Here is a 24,617-nt window from a genome sequence, read left to right on the forward strand (position 1 = left end):
GTAAATGTCAATTTCCATTTTTTTCAGGATATTCTTTCCTACATGTAATTTACTAAATATTAATTAAACACATTTTTGAGAAAAAAAAAAGCCTCCATCGTCAGTCATTATCTTCATTCCTAAAACATTTGGATGATTCATAGAAATAGTCCAAAAAAAACTGAATTTTAGCTAGGAGGAACAGTATGTACAGCATTCCTAAGTTCTGAAAGTCAAATAGTTGCGCATGATTTAACATTTCTTTCCTTCATCAAAATTGTCCCTTGATGGATGGTGTTTGTTAACACAATAAAATGTAGAGAAAACGTAATGCACACTTTTGTTACAGCATATTAGTACCTAAATGCACCATTTTTATTAACTTTCGACTATGGTGCATGGTAATACCAAAACTGGAGATTGTAAATTTATCATATAAATACAATAACAGGACATACATGTATTCAGCTGCACTTATACAATTTGTTACAGTACAAAATTGTTGACCCAAATCACATGTATCAACCACTGTACAATCACTCAATTACAGAAACAAATTTAAACATAAAGGAAAAAGATAACCACCAAAAAGTTGATGACTCTTTGTTCAATAGGTTAAGAATTATATGATGGCTAGGATCAGATCTAAGCATAGAATTGCATAAATATCAGAATTCCAATAATGATGTCAGGAAAAAAAATGCCACTTAGGTATTGATAGTATATTTTCATTGTAAAATTACAAAATGCAAATTAATAAAATGAACAACAAATTAAAACATGGACATGTACATCTACTGAAATGTATTTTGAGATTGAAAGTACATGCATGTTTTTAGGATAGATGTAAGGGAAATGATGTTGATCAGATAACTACACAGGCATGTTTCCATAAGACAGTGTATGATTTGCAATTAACACATCAAAATGAGAGGGAACAATTTTTACATGATGGTACTATACTTTAACAAAATGGCCTCCAATGTCCAAGGTTCTCACAATATACAAAACCTATACTTAGATGAAGACCTCTGATAAAAATTATAACTGAAGAGTTTCTGAACTGAACAATAAAATTTTGTTGATCATACTTTTTTTGTAGTGGCAAGTTACAACTCAGTCTGAACATTGTACAGTCGGACAGAAAAGTAAATCTATGCAACATGTAGCAGAATACACATGGTCACTGTAAATGGTAAAAATTACAATTTTCCATTAATACAAGTCAAATGACATAATACAAATGTATCTTTGGTCACTATAATGTAATGAACATATTGGAATGAAAAAATTGATACAATCAATGGTACAATATTCTTGAAGGTACCAACAGCCTTTATCAAACAGAAATCTTTGGAAAGGCCAATAAGATATCACCCCATGCAGGTCCAGGTGTCAAAAGAATAGGCCTGCAGCAGCACTAATTAAGCTTGTTGTAAAAGGCGACTAAATAGTGCTTAGAAATCTAGCCAGGGGCTAGACGCTCTGCCAAAAGAGCAACTGGGATGTGTGCCCCAGGTGGTGGAATGGGGTACCCTTGTTGTGTTACATGCTGGGGTTGTCAGCTATAATACGGAAAACCTGACCGCAAACCATAGCAGGGCACTGTGTTGGGAAAGATGCCACATTCCTCGCACGTTACAGAACCCTGCAGTGGTATTCAATAGGAGTAGGAACCTTTGCGCTCCACCACAGGTGGCTAAATTGCCTGACCCTACCCATCCCTTCCTTGTTCTTGTGACAATCAAATTTGTCAACCCTATTATCCTTGTGTCCCCATCCCTTTTTTCAGTTCATGTTCATTATATTATCCCATTTCATGTTCATCGCCTTAATATAGCTGAAATTTTGCTGCTTGGGCGTTAAACCCCAATAATCAATCAATCAACCAATAAGATATCAAAGAAAGTCTGACATCAAAATAAGCAAAGAGTTGATGCTATAAAAATGCTACCTACATGTACATGTAAGCCAGAAAAGGATTTACAAATTTATGAGCATGTACATGTATTAATTGTGAATTATTTAAAAAATCGTAACTTCACTTTAGTAACAGAGTATAGTTTACATTGGAAAGCACATAAATGAAAACAAACTTTCCCACTTTCATACCAACTGCCTTAGGAAGATAATGAAAATATTCTGGCCTGATAAAATCTTTAATTATGGCAATTTAAGCTATATTATTAATGTAGACCTGTACAGAATAACAAACACAAAAGACATGGACACTTTAAAACAGAGATGGAGGAGGCTTGGTGATCTTCTTTGCAGACCATCTGAAGATGTATTCAAGATGGGCCGAAGAAGGACACCTGAAGGAAGAATGAAGAGAGATGACATATATCATGGGGATGAACCATTGAGAGAAATGATGGTTTGAGGATAGACCTAGGGTACCAGTGAAGGGAGACAACTATTGAGACAAGTGGAGGAAGCTGCCCTACCCTACATCTACACTGTATATGTATGTGCCAACAGGCATAGTATTAAAGGACTAAGTACAAGTAAGTAAGTAAACTTTCACAAAATCAGGGTCTGCTTTCAGGACTTAGAGAATCCTTTCTGATGTATAAGGTTTTTATCTGACAAAGAAAAAGATAATCCTAGCATATACTAATAGGACCTTTCCCAACACCAAATCTCACATGGGTTTAATCAATCCCTGAATGATGGAAAATTGGAATCCAAGAACACTCACTAAAACAAATGTAACATTTAAGAAAAAAATTTACAGAGGATACAGAAGTCATATGGAAAGCTTTGAATGCAGTTAAAATGTATGATTTAAAAGAGTAAAGCCAGTGTGTGAATTTGTTCTTCTAGATTTTATTTTGAATCATGTGCTAACTGATACACTTTTGTATTTCTGTACATGAAATGTTATTGTCTTCATTTTAAGAATTTCAGTACTTTCATATATACATACATGTACAAATGTACTAGGTCATACCAAAAATCAACTTAATGCCTGTTTTTCAGTATTGCCAGTTATACTAAATTTACAATTAATGTTCCCTGTAGCTTTTGAACAGGGCAATTTCTGTATGTTTCTGGACACATATTATTTTTGGTGATTTTTAGTTCTTTGTTGTGTGGGTCAGTTTTCCATGTCTGGTCTGTATCCCTGGATTACATTCTTTGATTTCCACTAGAATCTTGGTTTCCTTGATTGCTCCTTCATTCTATTAAGATATTTTTCATGGGCTTTTACCTCTCAAAAGTGGGTGATTTGCCAAGGTTTTGTTCTTGACATTTTTACAATATATGTTCAGCATCAGACCTTTATTGAACTTAAATATTCAATTTTACTTCAACAATTTCCTGTGACAATCTGACATCCATTGTTTTCCTATATAACAATGAGAGTAATGGTCGTCATCACAGGTAGGAGATCACTTTACTTTGACAAGAATTAAAGTACTTCTTAATGATTTTATACAAGTCAAATATTCAAATAAGACCAGAATCTCAAGTACATGTTTACATGTAGAGGCATAGGTGTTAATCCTCCTGTTTTTTGCGGGAGTCTTCTGTAATTTCACCTTTCAGCTTAATAAAAAAAAGTCTCCTGTGCGGGAGGCATCAATCTCCTGGTTTCAATAATTCCTCCCGAAAAAAATTCCCGCAATTGAAAATTGAATTTATCAATTTTTTACCCTGTATTATCCGCCATTTTTTGTTTATATCAACAATCATGTGGGTCGTGAAAGCACTTTATCATCAAAACACTTAGAACAGGTGATCACCATATGAGTCTCTCTAGAATTATCTTCATTCATATTGACAAATAGCATCATATACAATTTCGAATGGCTAGAAAAAAAATTCCCTGACAATAAAATTGCAGATATTTTAATGTTAAAGGACTAAATGCACTCAAATCATAAAGCAGGCTATCGTACCAAGTCTTAAGGCTACGAATGTATAGTGATTGAAGGAGTAATCAAGGGAACCAAGGTTATAGCGGCAATCAAAAGAATGTAATCCAGGGACAAAGACCAGACATGGAAAACAGTCATACACAACAAAGAACATAAAGTAACTAAAATCACACATACAAAGTAACAAAAGCAAATGGGCAACTCAGACTCCACTAAAAACTGGGAGCATGGACCTGGTGCACCGGTAGGATAAGCGTCCTCTGTTTTTCTAGAAACACACACTGAGTTGCAAATAAAAAGTCAAGTCCAGGGTAGACAAACGAGGAAAGGAAAACTATGACCCGTTGAATAAATCAGTTTCCATGGTGCAGATGGATACACCATAACGATCCATGAGTTCATGACGACGACCATAAAACTTCCGTAGTGATGACTTCAACCTTGTAGCAACTTAACCCTGTTCCAGAAGCCTGTTTGTTAGAGTTCTAGTGCGATACAAGAAGTCTGCGTAGTTTCGGCAAGCTCTGGCATAACATATGAGTTGTGATATGAACACTCCATACCCAGGTGCCGAACAGATGTTTCCACAGATGAGAGGAAAGTTTGTCCTTAAGTTTGGTCAATAGTTTTCCTTTACCATTGATTTCTAAGTGTAGGTCAAGATATGAGGCTGGCTTCACAGTGTCTGTAGTATCCTTTATCTCAAGTTCTTTTGGCTAGATGCGATGTATCAAATCCCCAAAATTAGGATTGTTTAAAGATAATACATCATCTATATAGCGGAAACTGAGATTGAAGGATCTACCCAAACGATATTCTTTCTTTCTGATCAGATCAGCTATAAAGTCAGCCTCATAAGAGTGAAGGAAAAGGTCAGCAAGTAAAGGAGCACAATTTGTTCCCATTGGAATGCCGACCGTTTGTTGAAAAACATGTCCACCACACTGGACAAATATGTTTGTCGATTAAAAATTCCAGCATTTTGTAAACACCTTCCTCTGTATATTTGGAAGATGATTTGGAATTATTTCTTACAAAGTATGAGGAATCTCTACCAAGAACTATATATTTGTATCCTTGAAAACTGTAAGCAGAAATCATTCAGTATTTTGTGATGAAAGGAATGACAGGGTTGCCAAAAACAGAAAAGTTCTTTTCTACTCTTATTTGGATTTTTAAAGATGGAAGCAGGTCCAACAAAACCAGATTCATTGACATGCCAGGGGTGAACATTGGAACATGGCGAAATCTATTTTATGCCATACCAAGCATCACTTCTGTGTACACATGTATAATTCATACTGTTGATTCATTTATATACATATGTACATGCATATTCTGTATTTATGGTTTTGAAAAAACAATTGAAATTCTGTGTATTATTTAATTTATAACATAACTAAATATGTTGATAATGTTGTCATGCAAAATCTCCCACAATTAGGTTAGACTACATGTACATGTAGGTTAACAGGTATAGTAGAGGAAGAAATGAGCAAAAACTTCTTGTTTGTGCTCACTTTACCATTTATTTTTGACAGGGAGAAGTATTTGTAAAGGCTTACATAAACAAAAATGTCAATTTAGTTATTTTTCAAACAGAATTTCTTTAAACTTAGCACTGTTTGTCATTGATGTCTAGATCTGGCCCTGGAGATGAGAGAAATTTCCCAATGCAGCTAAATCCCTTTTTTTCCGAGAACTTTGGTAGTATCCTACTTAACATCTATGAATTTCCTTTTTAGAAGTTGTTTCAGCCTCCGTTTCCTTCATCTGAATCCATTTGATGGGCTGCTTTAATGTTTCGATTTCTATATTATAGCATTCCTAATATAATATGGATGACCTTAATTTCACATATAAGACCATTCTCCATTGAAAATCAACAGAGTTAAAGTTAATTAGTGACAGTTATTACTGTTAGTTTAAGTATTTCAAAGAGAAATTTGTAATCAGCCTTACAATTTAAATAAATAGGCATCCGTGCCTAATCTTCAGCATGTGCCCCTAGTCAAGTCTTGAATAATATATTATAAGGAAAGCAAGAGTACCTAATAATAGTTCTTGGAAAGCGTCATCAGATAACACTACTAAATGATCTGAATGAGGCAATTTTTATCATTGTTTACCTGATAGTAGGAGGTGCCAGTTTCATGCGCCATGTTTGTCGACAAATTCTATGCGGAAATGGACGGAAAATCGATTTAACAACAATAGCTGGCCTCCATTCACGTTACTTGCCAAAAAATACGATTGTTATGAAGTCAAATTAAGCTCTGTTATGATAGGCGAAAGGTTTTTCCAACTACTCCCTTGTTTGCATGTCAAATTCTTCACAACCGACATTCACCAATCTGACATGTACAGTCACGTGACGAGGTCATTCCGCCAGAAAACCAATCAAATTTAGTTTAACAAATCCCTTCGTCTTGGATCTTGTAAAACAACAACTTAGCCATGTGCCAAGAAGTAAACATGCTTTAGCCCGAAAAATATCAATTTAATGAGTTGAAATAAGTTTTCAGTCGGATTGTTTTACCGAAAATTCTTTTTCTTTACGAATATATTTTCTGTGCATTGTGACAGAGTGCAAAACTAAAATGAATCACAAGTGAATCAGCGTGAGCGAGTTCTATATGTGATGTCAACACCCACGTTGAACTTGATGAGTTATCTGAGTGACACATGATAAAACACTTATCGATTACTGAAAATGTGCGGTCGTACTGCTTGGTAATTATAGAAAAGAATTCAAAGATGCCTCTGTTCTTTTCTCTTCTTGGCTTTCAAGTGGTTCTAAAAATGGTTTACAAGAAATGAAGTAATAGGACTAAGAGTTTTTAAAATGACTACAGCTTTAAGGGTAGCTATGAGCAGACTTTTTAAAGCAGAGGCAATGCCTTCAATGATTAAATTAAATCAAGGATACTGAATGCATAAAATAGGGAAAATCTAGTTACTTATAATTATAATTACATGTATATCATGCAAGTTAAATGCTGGTCAGTTTTTATAATATAGACTCTTAGAAAAGGTGGGCTGCTATCAAATAATGTGCTATATAATATGAGCCTGTAACTTAAACAAATGAAATTTAAAATATTTTTATAACTTCTCTGACACATTGCATTATCACCCACTTGGTATATATTCTATTCAATCTATAGATGTAACATTTCAATATATTTTGAGCAGAGACCAATAATTAAAGAGATTAGAAACTTGTTAATTAGGCTGGATAAAATTATCACACGGAGAAGAAAGAGATTCCCAGACCTTTCCACTTATTTGTAAAACTACTTTTTCCCCTTTTGATGAAATGATCTGAAATAAATTGTAACAGATGTTCAGAAGATGTAAAAAATGGGAAACTGGAAATTTATTTAATTATTTAAAAAAAAAAAAAAAAAAATTGTGATAAGTTAATGTGAAAATAATGAATTTTATTTTGAAATATTTTCATTTCTCTGAAAATTGGGGATAGATTATTTATTTTCAATACTTTTTTTTGTTTGTTTTTGTAGAAAGAAAAAATGGAGCTAAGATATTGAGAATGGGAAACTGAAGGTTTCATTTAAATATTTACAATACTTTTTTCAGTTGTGATCATTTAAAGACAAGCTGTTATTGTTTATTAAGTATGTGCACAGTCTCATTCCCCACGTTGTGTTATAATTTTACGTGATTTCATTTAATTGCAAATCTCTTAAATTACATGTCTATGTTTTGAGGTACAAAAAATGTACATGTATATTTGTACATGCTGAAGTGTACATGTATATAACTTTTAACTGCAATTGCTTTATATGTTCATAGGTGAAGATTAAGGTCACATCAGGATGGTACATAAGTTTCAGGTCAACTTTAACATACAATATACCTTGTAGCTTTGAGATAAAATCTTTGCAATGCCTTGTTTCATTCTTGATAAGAGTGAGAAAGAGTAATCAAGAGAACAAAGACTCTAGCAGAAATCAAAAGAATGCAATCCAGGAACAAAGACCAGACTTAGAAAAAATGAAAAAAGGGCACTAATGAAGTGCTTCCAAGTTCACATTAACTTAAAAAATCAGTTTGATCATTGTTTACTTGTGCATGTATTTACAAGGTATTTTGAATGCATGTAAGTATATTTTAAAAACTATAAGCATGCATGGATGTACAAATTAAATGAATTGAAGGAGATCAATGCACTGTATTGGATTTTTCATATTTTTTGGTGCCTTACATCTATATCAAAGTGAATCGTCTTTACACTATTCATTGTTTTATAATGTACAAATAGCCTTTTAAACAGTTTTTCATTTTGTCATAGCTGATTAACAATAATGGATTACTGGTTCCCCAAAACTTATCCATTTTTATGATCCTTTGGTCAGACAACTTTCATTGTAGTTGGTTATATTAATTAGAGGACTACAGAACCTCAGCCAGGCCTTCTAGAAAATTTTGTCCTTGTGTCCTGTTGTCTTTGTCTAGATTGCAACTGGAACTCCCAGCATAACTTCAGTTTGCCCAAATTTGCTGTGATTGAATTAAAATTACATATCAATATTAGTTTTAGGGTAGTAGGGTTAAAAGTCAAGAGCATTGTTGTAAATGGAGTTTTGGAAAATGGGCCTCTTGTAAATGTGAGATTACACTGTTCTTTTATATATACTTATAATTAAAGAATCTATTTTTTTAAATCCTTAAATTGTTGAGAATTATGAAACTTATAAGTCATTTGAAAAAACTTGCAGGGGTTCAATTTATTATTTATCTGAGTTGGGGAACTTCAGAATCTTACACTGAATCTTTAAAAATTCATTAACAGGGTTGCAGGACCTTAAACTGTATTAATTGACACATTATCAAGGACTTACGGATTTCTCCAGGTAGATCATTGATTTGAAAGTTGAAAAAGTCCATGAACTTCCATTCTTGAGGCCAAAACAAAAATAATATGTCTGTTTCCTGCTACCCTAGATTTTTATGCCTATCCTAAAAATTTAATGGTCATTTTGACGCAAGTACTGTTCAAGTCTAGATTGTTTCTCTATTCAAACTCAGTGTAAAATGTTTTTGAAAAATAAAATAATTTTTCTACCTACCTACCCTATTTTTTCTAGCTGGTAGCAGGAAACAAGACTATTTTGTTTTGCCCTGAAAGTAATTTTGGACCCCTAACTGGGTGCTCCACAAAAACTTGTACATGTACATGTAGCATTAATACAGGTTTATCTATGAATCGTGCTAACAAAGAAAAATGTGACAAGTTTTAAATAATTTTTTTTTAGTTTACTTTCTGAACAACCTACATGTAGCTATGACCTTTCATACAGTTAAAAGGTAAATTATAGTAAAATATTGAAATCGGTCAAAATAGTTTAATTTGTCCAATTCTGTAAAAAAAAATCAGATATATTTCTCATATCATAATTTTTTTGTACCTACTGATATGGAAGGTAGCTGTTTCTGATACTTTATGGATGCAAATTACACTTCTCTTTCATCTCTTTATTACCTTCATACATCTGTATACTTGTAAATGCTCTCCTACTAAACAACTTTTTAATGACACCATAGTTTTGTGAATGAAATAATGCAACTCTATATAAATGTTTTTATACACCTTAGGTTTTTTCATTACTGATTACACCCCAGTTTGATTTAAAGTAGATAATACCTTTTACACAGTGCATTCTCTTCTGTCATCTTGCATATTAATCATAGAGACATATACATGTATATTTAAAATTAACTAATAGAGTTTAAAATGATTTAAAATTAATATGTTTAAATAATTTTCAAAGAAAAGTCAGTATTTAAATTTATAAGAAATTCTATTTACCGGTTTTTAATAGTTTGCAAAATAGTGAAAATTCCTTACAGAATCCTTATAAAATGTTGTAAATAAATTGCCTTTTTTAAGGCTCAATTATCCCAAAATCAAGTAAGGTGACTTATGTTTCTTTTTACAGAATGATTCTTAAGTACGTTCATTCAAGGTTTTTTTGAAAAAAACTAGTAATTTCTATTTACTAGAATTATTAGGTATGATCTAGCTTAAACAAAATTTAATGAAGTATCTGTCAGTAAAGGATTATATGAATTCTCTGAGGTTTGTCAATATATATCAAAACAGAGCAAACAAGAGGATGATTATATTATGAAATATTTAGGTTTTGAATTTCAAGTGATGAATATGGAAATGTCTTTTGTACTGGTAAACAAAATCCTTTTAATTCAATCATTAAGAAAATAACAAACACATATTTTATATTCATAGCTTTTATTACACTCATTATCTCTAGATTAATTTCATTTGATACAAAAAGTATCCTGTGTAGTAATCTAATTGTAATAAATTCATCTTGATCTTTTTTGTATTTTGAATTTTTAGTACTCTTGCACCAGATGATGTACTGGAAGCTTGCACCTTTAACACTAAAGCAGGAAAAGGCTCAAAAGGTGGCGAGAAGCAAAAACCTGTATGGAGAGACGCTCCTGGTGGACAGCAATATTTCCCATCTTACAATATTGCACCTGGGACTCACACGTAAATTTTTATCATTGTTACATTTTTGGGGTAATTTGGCAGGTGTTTCTAGAAAAGCAGAGGATGCTTACCCTACAGATGCATGTTTCATGCTCCCCGTTTTTAGTGGTCTAATTTCCTCATTTACTATTGTGTTTTTGTATGTTATATTTTGGTCATTTCATGTTCTTTGTCAAGTCATTATCTTTAAATGATCACAGTATGTTGTTCTATCAGCATCCCTTCATTTATGTGTGGTAAGAATTGAAGAACTGAGATCACCTAAGATAATAAAAAAGTTTGTTAAAAAGCCAGTTTTCTATTTATGTTTGACCTTATCATTCAAAAATTGTGCTTAAAATAAAAAAAAAAAGTCAATTTCTCTTGAGTTAAACATTTTTTTTTACTTGACAAAAAGTAATACATGTACATTTGGTAATTATTCAGTTCATTGCTCAGTTTTTATGCTTAATTGTATTTCTCCTGAGTTATCCTATTTTAGCAAGGTTCATGCTGTTATTTCTTTTTGTGTACTTATTAGTTTTTATATTATGTTGTACGATTTGTACTTTGTCTGTTTTCCCTTTAGCGTTTCTGGCATTGTTTAGTCCACACATTTCCCACTTGTATGTACAAATGTACTTTTGCATTGCTACTTATTTGATTAATTGTTCTCAAAAGTATTGCTGCTAACCTGATTTGCTAAAGCAGATTATTATTTTTTACAACAGTTTTTCTACTTCTGTTTGAGGTGACTTAAATGATTCCAGAATTACATTATTTTCAGCCCAGTGATAATTTCAAGCCAGCATTATTTAGGAGAGTTAGACAAACTTACAGAACGTGTGGTTCAACCAATGAGATGGGGATTAGTTCCCTCTTGGCATAAAGGGGATCCTAAAAATGTGGGATATGAAACCAACAATTGTAGAGCTGAAGGTATGCTGGAGAAGAAGACATATAAAGTTCCACTAGAGAAAGGGAGAAGATGTGTTGTATTGGCTGATGGGTATGACATGCTTTCATGCTTCCACACAGATGTAGAAATACAGATATCTTCTTCTTAAGTTCTTTTATTCCTAGCAGTATCTTTGACAAGTAATTATGGGAAGATTTTTTAAATGTGATTATCTCAGAAACATATGTTATGTTACAATGATCATAAAAAACCTTCAAAGTACTTGAATATCTTGTTTTGCCAAAATTTCACTTATTAAGTATTAGTCTTTCTAAATATTAGACTAAAGGTGAATTGTGCATGTCAAAAACCCACCAATTTCAGTTTTATTTCTTGTTTACAAACAGTTACTGATCACATGACCAGCCTTAGTTTTTCATTTTGATGTTGTGCTTTTGAGATAAAAATTATATAGATTGTACATGAAATTGGCACTGTGCAAGAGTTATCGTTCTTGATTTGGTTCCATTTGGTTGATTATAGTGGAAGATGAATGCATGAAGTGCAGATCTTAATACGGAAAGGATTATTGTTATGGAAAAATATAGCATATGTAGACTGAAAAACCACAGTTTGTTCGGTGGGTTTTTCTACACTATGAATCACTTTACCATTGGAAGTGTCTGAATTTTATATGGACTGGTACTTAAAAATTTCTTGACTTACTAAGAATGTACATTCTTGATTTTTCTCATACATATCTGGCTTGTAGCTATCATTCTGAGAAAATTTCACAAGCTGAAGCTTCACTTCACTGGCATGACAGTCAAGTTTGTAGCTTCGTTTAAAGTCTATTATTCACATTTTATTCTTACATTTTAGTTTCTATGAATGGAAGCGGGACAAAGATAAAAAGCAGCCCTATTTTATATACTTTCCTCAAGACACTTGGGTAAAGAGAGAGTCTGATGAGGATAAAGATATAATGCTAGTTAAACAGGAGGCCAGTGATGTAGTTGATGGAAATTATAATCTAAATGATGCAGTTAATGATGGAAAAATCAGCATCAAAATTGGTATGACAGAAAAATAACTTGTATCATGTTATTTGTAATTCTTGTTCCCTTGATTACTCTTTCACACCACTGGGTTGATACCCCTGCTGGTGGATTTTGTCCCAGAGAGTATCATCAACCCACTAATACAATTTTTAAAATTCATGGTTTTAACAAGAGGATTGAAAGAAAAACTCGCTTGGACATCCCCCAGTATAAAAAGGTCTGAACCCCGACAGCAGATCGGACACTCTGTTGTCTTGTAAGAATGTGTCCCCAGATGGGAATTTTAGCACACTCACATCTGGTATGGAAAGTCCCCTGACCAATTCAACTAAAAGTACCCAATCACACGTTCAGTCTGCAGACCATCTATTCCAGTACAAAAATTCTGACTATTTCAAAATTATCAAACCATGTTCCATCACTTTAAATGATATATTTGACTACAACGTTGACGAACCACATTGTACCATATCAAAATGTGGTATTAAAAATTGCAAAACATGCAATATTCTTATAACTGACCCTTACTTCTCCAGTTCCCTTACAAACAAAACCTTCCATACAAGAAGTCACGATGACTGAAGTTGCAAATCAACAAATTTAATATATGGATTAGAATGCAACTTATGTGGTTTAGTATATGTCGGAGAAACGCAAGAACGATTAAACAAAAGAATGTGCGGTCATCGTTCGGGAATTAACACCACAGAATTCCCAACAGTTTATCAATGCTTTTATCAACAAGATCATTCAATCCTCTCTATGAAAGTTCGTATTTTAGAAAAGATTTACCATCCTACGAACAGTCCTGTTTTAAGTAAAAACTATTGTAGGAAAAGAGAGGAGTACTGGATACGCAGACTAGGTACTGTAATACCTTATGGATGCAATAACAATATCAAAAGTATAGGAAACCTTTCAAGCCAATATAACAATAGCATAAATGTGATGAATTTATTTGACAAAAATCCAAGACGGGAAAGGAGTCATGGCCATTGCCACTATATGTCACCTAAGTTACATGATGTCTCCATAGATGGTCTCCTTCATTTCATACAAAAACCTCTTGGACTTCATCACATTAGAACCAAACTTTATTCTATACCTCTCACTCTACTATACTCCCTTTAGAAAGCAAGTCTTGACACTCCTGTTTCTGACCCCACCTCACCACTATACAGACTTGTTGCCATCATTTTGGATATTGGTTTCCACAGACTCTTTAAACCAGTTTGTGTGAAAAGTCAAAATGAAGAAAAATGATCATTTGTTCCACTACCATTTGTCAATAAAGGTATAGATGGAATTAATTTGGCTAACATCATCAATCACAAAAATGTTACCAACAAATTTCCCCCAAAGACAAATCCATACCAATTATTTCATATTCCTATACTTCACCCATTGCATCCAAAATTTTCAATTATAAAAGGCTATTGCAGGAACGTGAGATTGAGGACTTCAAGGCTAAACCACCTGACTGTTCTTGCAAAAGCTCTCCATTCAAATATGGTCCTTCTTGTCACGTCGTTACGAGAGATTTAACCATCATTGAAAATGAATCTCTGCGTCATATCCTTTCTAAAGGTCCCAAGTACCGTGAACCACACTCCATAGATTGGAATTATAACTTTAAAGTTCTTATGGATGCCATCGAGGACTATGCAAGAAAATGGATAAAACGAGAAGAAGACATTGATTCTCTCTGTCAGAGTGGTTAAAGGCCGTGAGGTCTTTAATTTTGAAACGAATGAAAGTTTCAAGTAGGTCAATGAGTGTCAAAGCTACATCAGTTTTCAAAGACTCTGATGTAGCAAAAACATTGTCTACTATACATGAAAAGATGTTGTCGTACCAGCAGACAAAGCCCAAAACAACATTGTTTTTGTCTGCAAAATGTTTTACATCCAATGTTTATTATCAGAGGTAGACGTAGAAAATAATAGCAGTGATAAGACCTATACTGCTACCATACTCTCCAAAGAAGAGATTGTGGAAAACCTGAAATCTGTGCTATCCTCTTTTGGTCTCTCTACCAAGGACGATGATTGTGATGTACTGTCTATGTACTGGATTCCAAAACTCCACAAGAATCTATACAACGTTTTATAGCTGGATATGCAAAATGTACCACCAAACCTCTTTCAAAACTTTTAACTTCTATACTCACAACTGTCAAAGAGGGTCTGCAGTCCTACCACAACATTGTTACTCCCGTGGTGGTATTAATTCAATGTGGATCCTGAAAAATTCGAAAGATCTTTTGGAGACAATCAGTTGAAGATTATCATCTGAATATAATAGCATTAAAACCTATGATTTTTCAACACTGTATACTTCTATTCCTCATACTCAGTTAAAATCCCGTGTTAAAAACATTATACATCGTTGTTTTTCAAAAAAAAGATGGTACACCTAGATACAAATATATAGTTCTTGGTAGAGATTCCTCATACTTTGTAAGAAATAATTCGAAATCATCTTCCAAATATATAGAGGAAAATGTTTATAAAATGCTGGAATTTTTAATCGACAACATATTTATCCAGTGTGGTGGACATGTTTTTCAACAAACGGTCGGCATTCCAGTGGGAACAAATTGTGCTCCTTTACTTGCTGACCTATTCCTTCACTCTTATTAGGCTGACTTTATAGCTGATCTGATCAGAAAGAAAGAATATCGTTTGGGTAGATCCATTGATCTCAGTTTCCGCTATATAGATGATGTATTATCTTTAAACAATCCTAATTTTGGGGATTTGATACATCGCATCTACCCCAAAGAACTTGAGATAAAGGATACTACAGACACTGTGAAGTCAGCCTCATATCTTGACCAACACTTAGAAATCGATGATAGATCGAGATTGAAGTCATCACTACAGAAGTTTTATGGTCGTCATCATGAACTCGTGGATCGTTATGGTGTATCCAGCTGCACCATGAAAACTGATTTATTCAATGGGTCATAGTTTTCCTTTCCTCGTTTATCTACCCTGGACTTGACTTTTTATTTGCAACTCGGTGTGTGTTTCTAGAAAAACAGAGGACGCTTATCCTACCGGTGCACCTGGTCCATGCTCCCAGTTTTTATAGGAGTCCAAGTTGCTCATTTGCTTTTGTTACTTTGTATGTATGATTTTAGTTACTTTATGTTCTTCGTTGTGTATGTCTGTTTTCCATATCTGGTCTTTGTCCCTGGATTACATTCTTTTGATTACCGCTATAACCTTGGTTCTCTTGATTACTTCTTGATCAGTATCAACTTAAATTGATAATGAAATGTTTTTAATTATGTAAATTTCTTATATTATAATGAAGATGAAACCTTTTGACACTCCCGAGGAAACATTAATTAAAAACAACTTTGATAATTTTTGTCAGCTCTGATTTGATATTTTATACTTATAAACTTCATTTTTTATGACCCGAGAATTATGGGTAATATTGATAATGTAAGTTTTGTAAACGTCTGGGCACCTTACTGCAGACTGTAAGGCCAACCCTATCTTGGAAAAGCTATTATTCGATTTGTATTTAAATATCGAAACTAGCAAATATTTTCCGAGACTGGTTTGGCTCTCAGTCGCACATATACAAGTATACGCAAATGAAGCTGCCATAATGCTGTTTTTCAGCTCCTGAAAATGCAGGTACAACCGGATATTGATGCTTTTTCTTGCTACAAGTATACAGAACCAAGTTGATAATACAACCATAAATGCTTCCTTCAGGAGCGTATTAAAGATAGTCCATCATATATCAGGAGAGCAATTAATTGTCAAAAACTAATACAAAACTATTCTCTGAGACAGTTTACACTGTTACAAGAGGTAGACTGATTAAATAATCAAATTGCTTGGAGCTGATATGGCCCTTGGACATTTTCCATTTTAGTTATATTTAACACATTTATTTGATAATGATACACATAACTCATTTGAACATGTGATTTAAATCAAGTTATTGCTTCTTTGAAAAAAAAATTTGGCCAAAAGATGATTTATGCTTGAAAATGGTTTTCAGTAAAATGTTTTTCATCTATAGTAAAACATAAAACATACTTTTTACTAATTCTTTGTTGTAGAACCTTCAGAATCCAAGAGAAAGTTATTGACCATGGCAGGTGTATTTGATATTTGGAACTCTCCAAATGTAGGTGTGAAGTGCTACTTAACATAAACATATGGGTCAGGCAAAACTTCGTCAATAATTCTAATTAATAGATTTTACCAACTAGAATTGATGGATTGTACACAATGTATCATTATGGAGATAAAGATAATCCTATAATACCATATTGGATTTGAGGAAAATAAAACATACTACCCTTATGATGTTATATTAAAAAGTATGAGAACCATATCTTGTAAGTGCAAAAAATGAATACCCATATGCAGGGCATTTTGATCTGGCAAACAGTAAGAAAAAAATCAAACCCCAAATCTCTCGATATCCTTGGGTTTAAAACAATCTCTTCATCGGTAGAGCCTCATTAGAGAACTTTTAAAGAACTTTTAGTGTCTTGATCTCTCAGAAAAGTTAGATTCTTAATGTCTCAACTAATATTATGTCACTTTTTGGTTTTGGTTTTTTTTTTTATTATTTATGAGCAAAATTGGTTGTAATATTTATCCTGATTAAGTTTTAACAAAAATTGCTTTGCAAGGCACAGCTCAGTATTCCTGCAGAGGTGTTCATTCTGGACATTTGGGGCTAGTCATCCTGTTTCTCTCACTTTTGATCACTAGTAAACAGAATGTTTTGTTGTTATTAAAATTAAATCTGATTCAATTGTTGGGAATAATTTCCGAGATGTTTGTATTTCTAGAACTCTGGACCAATTTATTCCTACAGTGTTATAACAGTAGAATCTTCACCAGCAATGTCAGCTATACACCATAGAATGCCAGTAAGTATAGAAACATCTACCTTAAAGTTATACATATGTCTAGTAGACAATGATACCTTACTTTGGTGTGAATTGTGCACACTTTTTTTACCATGAAACTAATTTCAGAACATGGTGGTGCGTTTAATACACCAATACATCGTTTCAACACATTTTTACAGACCTAAGATCAGTCGAAAATTAACGACCTCGAGGGAGTCAACATCGAATCAGAGACCACTTATGAGCTGCCAAAGCATATTTATGGATTTTTCATGAGTTTTTTGTTGACTTGTTACCTTTGTAAGCATAGATTGTCAATAAATCTTGAATAGAATTTGGTTTGAATTTATTTCCTTCCAAAAGAACACGGCAGATTATGTTTACAACCGCCATACTTTCGTTTTGTGTATCGATTAATATTGTCACATGGTTATAGAGGCGTTGCAAAGGGTATTTAGATGTCACTGATTATGGTTTCACCTGTTAATTTTATATCTAACAACCAATTGACATGTTTATTGAGGGGATTAATTAATCATGACGAGGACACAAGACAATTAGTTACCGGTATTATCAAAGGGGATTGTAAATTGTTTTGTGATGTGTATATAATTACGTCTTTACGATGTGTATGACTTGTTACTGATTTGAAAGAAGTAATTAAAATACACACAAGTTTAAACAATCTAATTACTGAATAACAAAATCTTGGGCACACTGGTCATAGAGCCCTAACATATTTCCATTGGACAAAGTAGTTTGTTAAAAAAAAAAATATATCGTTATTTACGCATCTTTTTGAACTCTACTTCATAGTTATTGGATACTCTACTTTTTGATTATATTTGGCTTCCTTTTTTCAGTGAACTAATATCAAAATCCTTATCCAACATAAAAACTATTAATTTTAAACATTAACCCTTTATGTATCCCCGATACATATCGGAGAAAATTCTGCATTTCATTATCAAGCTTGGCCGAGCTATCAACAGACATGCCATAATTGATGACCGTCTGCATTGTTTGCTCAGACCCCTTAATTGATTGTAGTAAAAACAGTCCTCCTTCTATAATTAGCAATCATCTGAAATTTATTACTCTCAATAGAAACCTTTCAAAGGTAATCAAAACATATGTCCAAGCTGACAATTTCAGCTATTGTCTACATTACGCATTTCTTACCTGAATAGTAAATTAATACACATAAACATGGACAACACAGATAAATACTAAAATAAACAAAAAACAGACGAAATGGTCCCTTCTATTTACAAATAAATTAAAGCCAGAATTGTTTGTGGTTCTAACCAGTTACACAATTTTCACTGCGTACAATACATACATACATCGGTGAAAAGTTTTTTACATCAACTTTAAAAGGAAAGAGCACCCTGCGCATTATACAGAACTGCGTACTATACACACCAAAATACGGTAAATTATATATATTATTGAACTGTAATGTTATATCTTGACAATTTTAGTTTGTGGATGAACCTTAATAAATGTAAAAATTTACATGATTTAAGGTAAAGTTATTAGAGCATCTTTGTTTTAATTTGTGACCCATGAGAATCTAGATCTCTATTGATTTTTAAGGTCTCAGTATCAAATTTACACTGGAAATAGATGCCACAAATACATTGAACATATATATCAAACCCAAAATCCTCAAAAAGACAAAATGTCTAGAATCAGGTAAATTTAAATTTTGCTTGCACTTTCTTATTATTCAATCTAAGTCCATATCCAATACATTTTGTTTTCCTCTGTAGGCAATGCTAACCACAGAAGACGAAATTGAAGCTTGGCTGAACTATGGTAATGTTCCATTAAGAGAGGTAATAGATTTCAATTTTTTCTACTTTCAACACACACTTTACTGCCACAAAAGAATTGTTAAAAAAGTTCTGTATTGTTTACCATATTGATGGAGTAATAATCAAATATGGGTATTTATTAGATACGAAAAGCATATATAACAATAAGATTTCAACAAGAAGCTGTATACATTCCACAATTCCTACTAGTTGCTAAGTGAACAGGTTAAAATATGCAGACCATTACTAAGTCATTCAATAGTGTTATGACAAGGGAAAAAAATGTTCTCTTACCAAATGGAATAGTTGCTTCATTTTCTTAACAGTATTTGAACTTTCAGTATAATGCAGTAAATATATGTCTTTTTGACAACATAAAATTTGGCTGTACATTTCCATAAATCAAAATTTACCATCATTCCTGTACAGTTCTATGATAAATTTAGGCAATACAGTGCATACATCCATCAGAAGGTTTACAAATGCATCCAGTAACAACAGCTGTAGGAAATTCTAGGTACAAGTCACCTGATTGTGTTCAGCCGATACATCTGAAGTAAGTTGTTTATGAATACATTAGTCTTTGCATTCATTTTATTCTTACAAATCTAGGTAGGCCTCTGAGTAGTTTAAATACTTTCTAGGTAGAAATCTGCCCAGATTTTGCCAATGTGTCCTACTTAATTACCACTGAACATTTGTGTGACGTTTTTTGACAGTCTTAAGTTTGAATAGATGTCAATTATGATGACCTTAACCTATATATTATACCATCCACTGGTGTGTTTGAGTAGCTTGTACTCTACATTTAAATGACTGACTTGTTTCTGATTGGAAAACAGTTTTTATTATGCCCCCGCAACAAACAGTTTGAAGGCATATTAATTTACCCTTGTTCGTCTGTCCGTCCATCCGTCCAGATTATACATGGTCATGGCTTGTCCAGCTGTCTTCTCATACAGTTTTTGAACTACATCTAAAGTATTTTACAGGATATTTCTACACATGATGTAGGTGAATTTTGATTTTCGTGAAATATTACAGAAATTGGTGATAGTCATTCTCCTCAGAAATGTATGGATGATGGCTTGTCCGGCTATCTCCTCATACAGTTTTTGAACTACATCTAAAATATTTCACAGGATATATCTACACATGATGAAGGTGTGTGGGGCCAAAGGATTTTGATTTTCATGAAATATTACGGAAATTGGTGATAGTTACACTTAATCATTTTACTCATAAATATATGGATCATGGCTTGTCCAGCTAACTCCTCGTACAGTTTTTGAACTGTATCTAACATATTTTACAGGATATTTCTACACATGATGAATGTGTGCAGGGTCAAAGCATTTTGATTTTCATGAAATAAAGAAATTGGCGATAGTTAGACAGTCATTTTCATCAGAAATAGGGCTGAATGGCTTGTCCAGCTATCTCCTCCTGTAGTTTTTAAACTATATCTGAAATATTTTATGTTTGTCATTTTCATCAGAAATAGGGCTACCATATTTTGGTGTGTATTTTGCACACTTTTTTACCAGGAAACTTATTTCAGAACATGGGGTGCGTATAATGCACCCATACATCGTTTCAACACATTTTTACAGACCTTATATCGGTCGAAAATTAACGACCTCGAGGGAGTCAACATCGAATCAGAGACCACTTATGAGCTGCCAAAGCATATTTATGGATTTTTCATGAGTTTTTTGTTGACTTGTTACCTTTGTAAGCATAGATTGTCAATAAAATCTTGAATAGAATTTGGTTTTAATTTATTTCCTCCCAAAAGAACACGGCAGATTACGTTTACAACCGTTATACTTTCGTTTTAAATACACAAAACAGACGAAACGATCTCTTCTGTTTAAAAATAAATTAAAGCCAGTAATGTTCATGGCTCTAACAAGTTACGCTATTTTCTCCGCATACAATACATACATACGTCAACTTTTAAGGGAAAAACCACCCTGCGCATTATACACAAATGCACACTATACACACCAAAATACGGTATATGGCTTGTTCGGCTATCTCCTCCTGTAGTTTTTTAATTACATCTAAAATATATTTTGCAGGATGTTTCTACACATAATGATGGTGTGCAAGGTCATAGGATCTTGATTTTTGTGAAATATTAGGGAACAGGGTGATAGTTGGACTTAATAATTTTTGTCAGAAATATACCTCAAGCAACAAAGTTCGGGATTTCTTAATGGGGGTATTAACATTTTTTATGTGTCTGTCAGTCTGTCCATCAGTCCTCCTTTTCTCATCGCAAGTATTTTTGCAGTGCTTAGCCTAACATACCAAATATTTACTGCACCAACCAACAGTACATAACCTTTTTGAATCTGCAAACCAAAAATAAACATGCTCTTAATTTGGCAAATCTAGCCAGCTGGGACATCAGTAGTGTCTTACAGACACATTTTACCAAAAAAAAAAATCACTACTAACAAATGAAGCTCCTGTGACAAACAGGGCTTTTAGTTAAATTTTAAAAAAATCATGTTAATTGGTAAATAAAGCTGATTTTGAGGTTTATTTGAACTGTATGTTTTTTTGTTTTTTTTGGTTTTTTTTTGAGAAAGACATGTACATTTTTCCCACTTAAAGGACATGGCAAGTTGAAAATATTGCCATTTTGCAAACATATAATAATGAATTTTAAGATTACTTTCAGCTCTATTTTATCTAGAAAAATGTGAAGTTTAACAATATATGTGCATCTCATTCTCTTTTTAAACAAGCATTAACAGACCATTAACATAATTGACAAAATGGTTTTAACCTATCAGAAACAAGTATATTAAATCTACAGCATAAGCTACCCAAACACACTTGGTAGATGATACACATGTATATTATTGAGGTTCAAGTCATCATAACTGACAGCTATTCAAACTTAAAAGACAATGTCCAAAAGAACACATAGTGTTCAGTAGTAATTAAGTAAGACACATTTGTCTAATGTAGGGCAGATTTCTACCTAAAGAGCTATTAACTTACCTAGATTTGTATTAAAATTAGAAAGGGTCTATTTCAGCGAGCTATAAAAGTTTGAAAGTATAGCCATCTTGAATGATGTAAATCATTATATTACAGAATCTTGTTTTATTTTGAGGTCTAAGGATGTAAGGTTGTGTTTATAATAATGAAAATTCACTCTAACATTGCAGTTTTTCTTCTATAAAGTGTTTTTTTTGGTTTAGTTGCAAATAAGAATTTTTAAGTTTTCTGAAGCATAGTTACATGTATGTTATATTGCTAAAATTTTATATTAAATTGTACAAATATGCTTATGCCTCAAAAATATACAGTTATTACAGTAGTCATCCTTCTTCCAGAAAGCCAAAACCTCCAGTTAATACTTTTATGAAAAATTGGTTATCACAGCCTAAAAAGGAACCTACTGATGGTAATGTAACATCAAAGTCACCAGTCAAATCACCATCCAAGAAGAGTTCACCAAATAAACAATCCAAAAGTACCAGTTTAATGATGAACTGGTTAACTAAGGGCAAAAGAGAACCAGATGAAAACGACTGCAGTTCTATTAAGAAATTTAAAGTAGATAATTGATATTTACTATATGTGTTGATGATCATAAGTCAGGGTACATGCAACATTGTCTTAGTTCTTTTTTGCACATATGTATATTTCAAATGGCAAAGTGGACTTATTTGGGAATACATATGAATAGTTTTTGTTAGCCATACGATATTATATATCTTTTATATAAAATCTTTTGGTGATCAAAATATTGCAACACTTCAAAATTGCAAAAAGTTAATTAGCATTTATTTTTTTTGTATTACATGGACTATGTTTAGCTTAAATGGGCTGGCTGTATATGTCCACAAAATAATATGGATATTGTAATTTACTCACTCAAGCTGTTTCAATACCTTACTTCTAAAAATCTGAATATAGCTGAAATATTGCTGCTCGGGCATTAAACCCCAACAAACAAACATACTTCTATAAAACATTAAAGCTAATTTCTATACTTTACAGTTAAAATAATAGAGAGTGAACTTCTTTTCTGGTTTTAAGATAATTTTAATTTTTCCATAATAGAACCTTAAAAATAATTAATAGTTTTTGTAAGAATCATGCAAATTCTGTAATATGCGATACACCACAAAAAAAGGCTACACATTTTTAATTTTGTAATTAAGTTGCTATAGAGATCTATATGATGAAAAGTATAATTTTTCATTCCAATCTGTCTGCTCTTAGGAGATAATCCACATTGAAAATCCAATAGTTTCCATTGTATTTTAGTGTCATTTACATAGTTATCACCCTTTATTTTGAATTCTACAGTATATTCTTTATAATTTTTATCTCCTTAGAAAAAGGGTTATATGAAAATCTGCATGTTAATTTGTTTACTGTAACATTTTAAACTTTTGTAGACTTTCTAACCATGAATCACATTATGCATGATTCTTATATGGAGTGCTACTTAAGTAATTGTCTGGTTATATCATTAATCATTGTCAAGTGAACAAAGAAACTGTAGTATGGTGCTATGTATACCACTTGTGTTCAATTACATCTTGTGTATAAATACATGTATATATTGTATATAATGCATATTTTCAGTTTTAAAGTCAATGGTTGCAAGATATTTTGTCATGTTAGAGTTGTGGAGAAACAACAAAATAGATTTATATTTTCTCAGTTTCATTGTCAATAATATGTTTATGATTATGTTTATATAGATAGACCTGCACACAGTAATTGCTGAATTTTATTAAATAAATTATAAGTAATACAGTTTTATTGTTATCAGATTATCATCAAAGGAGACAGCATTTCTGGCAAAGTCAAGCATGTAAGGATTAATATAGAAATAGTAAAGGAAATTAAATTACTATATATTACCAATGTAAAACTAGGATTAGACTCCATATTATTTACTAGTCTGCAGGTCTGACAACATTCTGAATATCAGCAGGACTACTGAAAGTGGACAGGGTGGTAGCCTTTTGGACTGGTTAAATCCACTTAAATTAAAAGGCTTCCACTTAAATTGGGAGTTTGGACGAGGTCAGATGCTTATAATGATGTGGTGGGTTGAACAAGTTTAGTGGGTCCCAACTCTCTATCACCTGTAGCAAAAATACACATTACAGCAACTAAAACAATTAACTTCAGGTGATATTATTGGACTTATTATATAGACAGCAGTGTTTTATCAAATCTTCCCAGTAATAAATTTTGATAATTCACACTGAAATAAATTTAGTAATTTCACTCTAGGACTTTCTACTGCCAAAATGTCACAATTTTTATATCAATCCGCCAATCACAGAATTTAAATACACATTAAAAATATCGATAAATTATCAATAAAATCTATATAATAAAAGGATAATCAGTTTGTCATTGTGAATAACTAAAAAATGATTACTTGTGCGGAAAAATGCTTGAGAATTTAACTTGTGCATGTTCCGCACACTCGTTAAATCTAGACTTATTTGGCTCTGGTGATAATATTTTGGCTATTCACACTTTCCAATTAATTACCCTATTATTCCATT

At 32.6% G+C, this 24,617-nt stretch overlaps 2 protein-coding genes across 3 annotated transcripts in view; one reads left to right on the plus strand and one right to left on the minus strand.

The window, feature by feature from the left end:
* The window catches only part of LOC148612382 (serine/threonine-protein kinase N2-like), a 35,558-nt gene extending 29,310 nt beyond the window's left edge, over window positions 1–6,248 (minus strand). The window contains exon 1 of the mRNA XM_088593763.1: window positions 5,993–6,248. Within this exon, the coding sequence (XP_088449889.1) occupies window positions 5,993–6,025 (33 nt within the window). The 5' untranslated portion in view covers window positions 6,026–6,248. The remainder of the gene's footprint in view (window positions 1–5,992) is intronic.
* Window positions 6,249–6,289: 41 nt separating this feature from the next.
* Window positions 6,290–23,850, plus strand: LOC148612383 (abasic site processing protein HMCES-like). 2 transcript variants are annotated; one of them, XM_088593764.1, is made up of 10 exons: window positions 6,461–6,596; window positions 9,143–9,194; window positions 10,249–10,404; window positions 11,171–11,392; window positions 12,164–12,357; window positions 16,430–16,497; window positions 17,174–17,254; window positions 19,012–19,077; window positions 19,503–19,612; window positions 22,413–23,850. In XM_088593764.1, exons 2-10 carry the CDS (start codon window positions 9,172–9,174, stop codon window positions 22,645–22,647), a joined length of 1,155 nt encoding a protein of 384 aa, XP_088449890.1. In that variant the 5' UTR covers window positions 6,461–6,596; window positions 9,143–9,171; the 3' UTR covers window positions 22,648–23,850. The 2 variants fall into 2 exon arrangements, with proteins under 2 accessions (XP_088449891.1, XP_088449890.1); XM_088593765.1 differs by lacking the exon at window positions 9,143–9,194 and having other exon boundaries at window positions 6,290–6,596.
* The last annotated feature ends 767 nt before the right edge of the window (window positions 23,851–24,617 follow it).

Source organism: Perna viridis, chromosome 7 (genome assembly GCF_037379345.1).
Source record: "Perna viridis isolate PV_CMFRI_1.1 ecotype Kerala chromosome 7, ASM3737934v1, whole genome shotgun sequence".
Classification (NCBI taxonomy): Eukaryota; Metazoa; Mollusca; class Bivalvia; order Mytilida; family Mytilidae; genus Perna; species Perna viridis.

What these genes read in the sequence shown, in the direction of transcription:
- LOC148612383 (XM_088593764.1), top strand. Translation starts at nt 9,172, where the DNA reads ATGACCTTTCATACAGTTAAAAG. An exon ending in TGTGTTGTATTGGCTGATGG is followed by an intron (nt 11,393 to 12,163) that starts GTATGACATGCT and finishes CTTACATTTTAG; the next exon opens with TTTCTATGAATGGAAGCGGG. An exon ending in GTTCAGCCGATACATCTGAA is followed by an intron (nt 19,613 to 22,412) that starts GTAAGTTGTTTA and finishes TCCTTCTTCCAG; the next exon opens with AAAGCCAAAACCTCCAGTTA.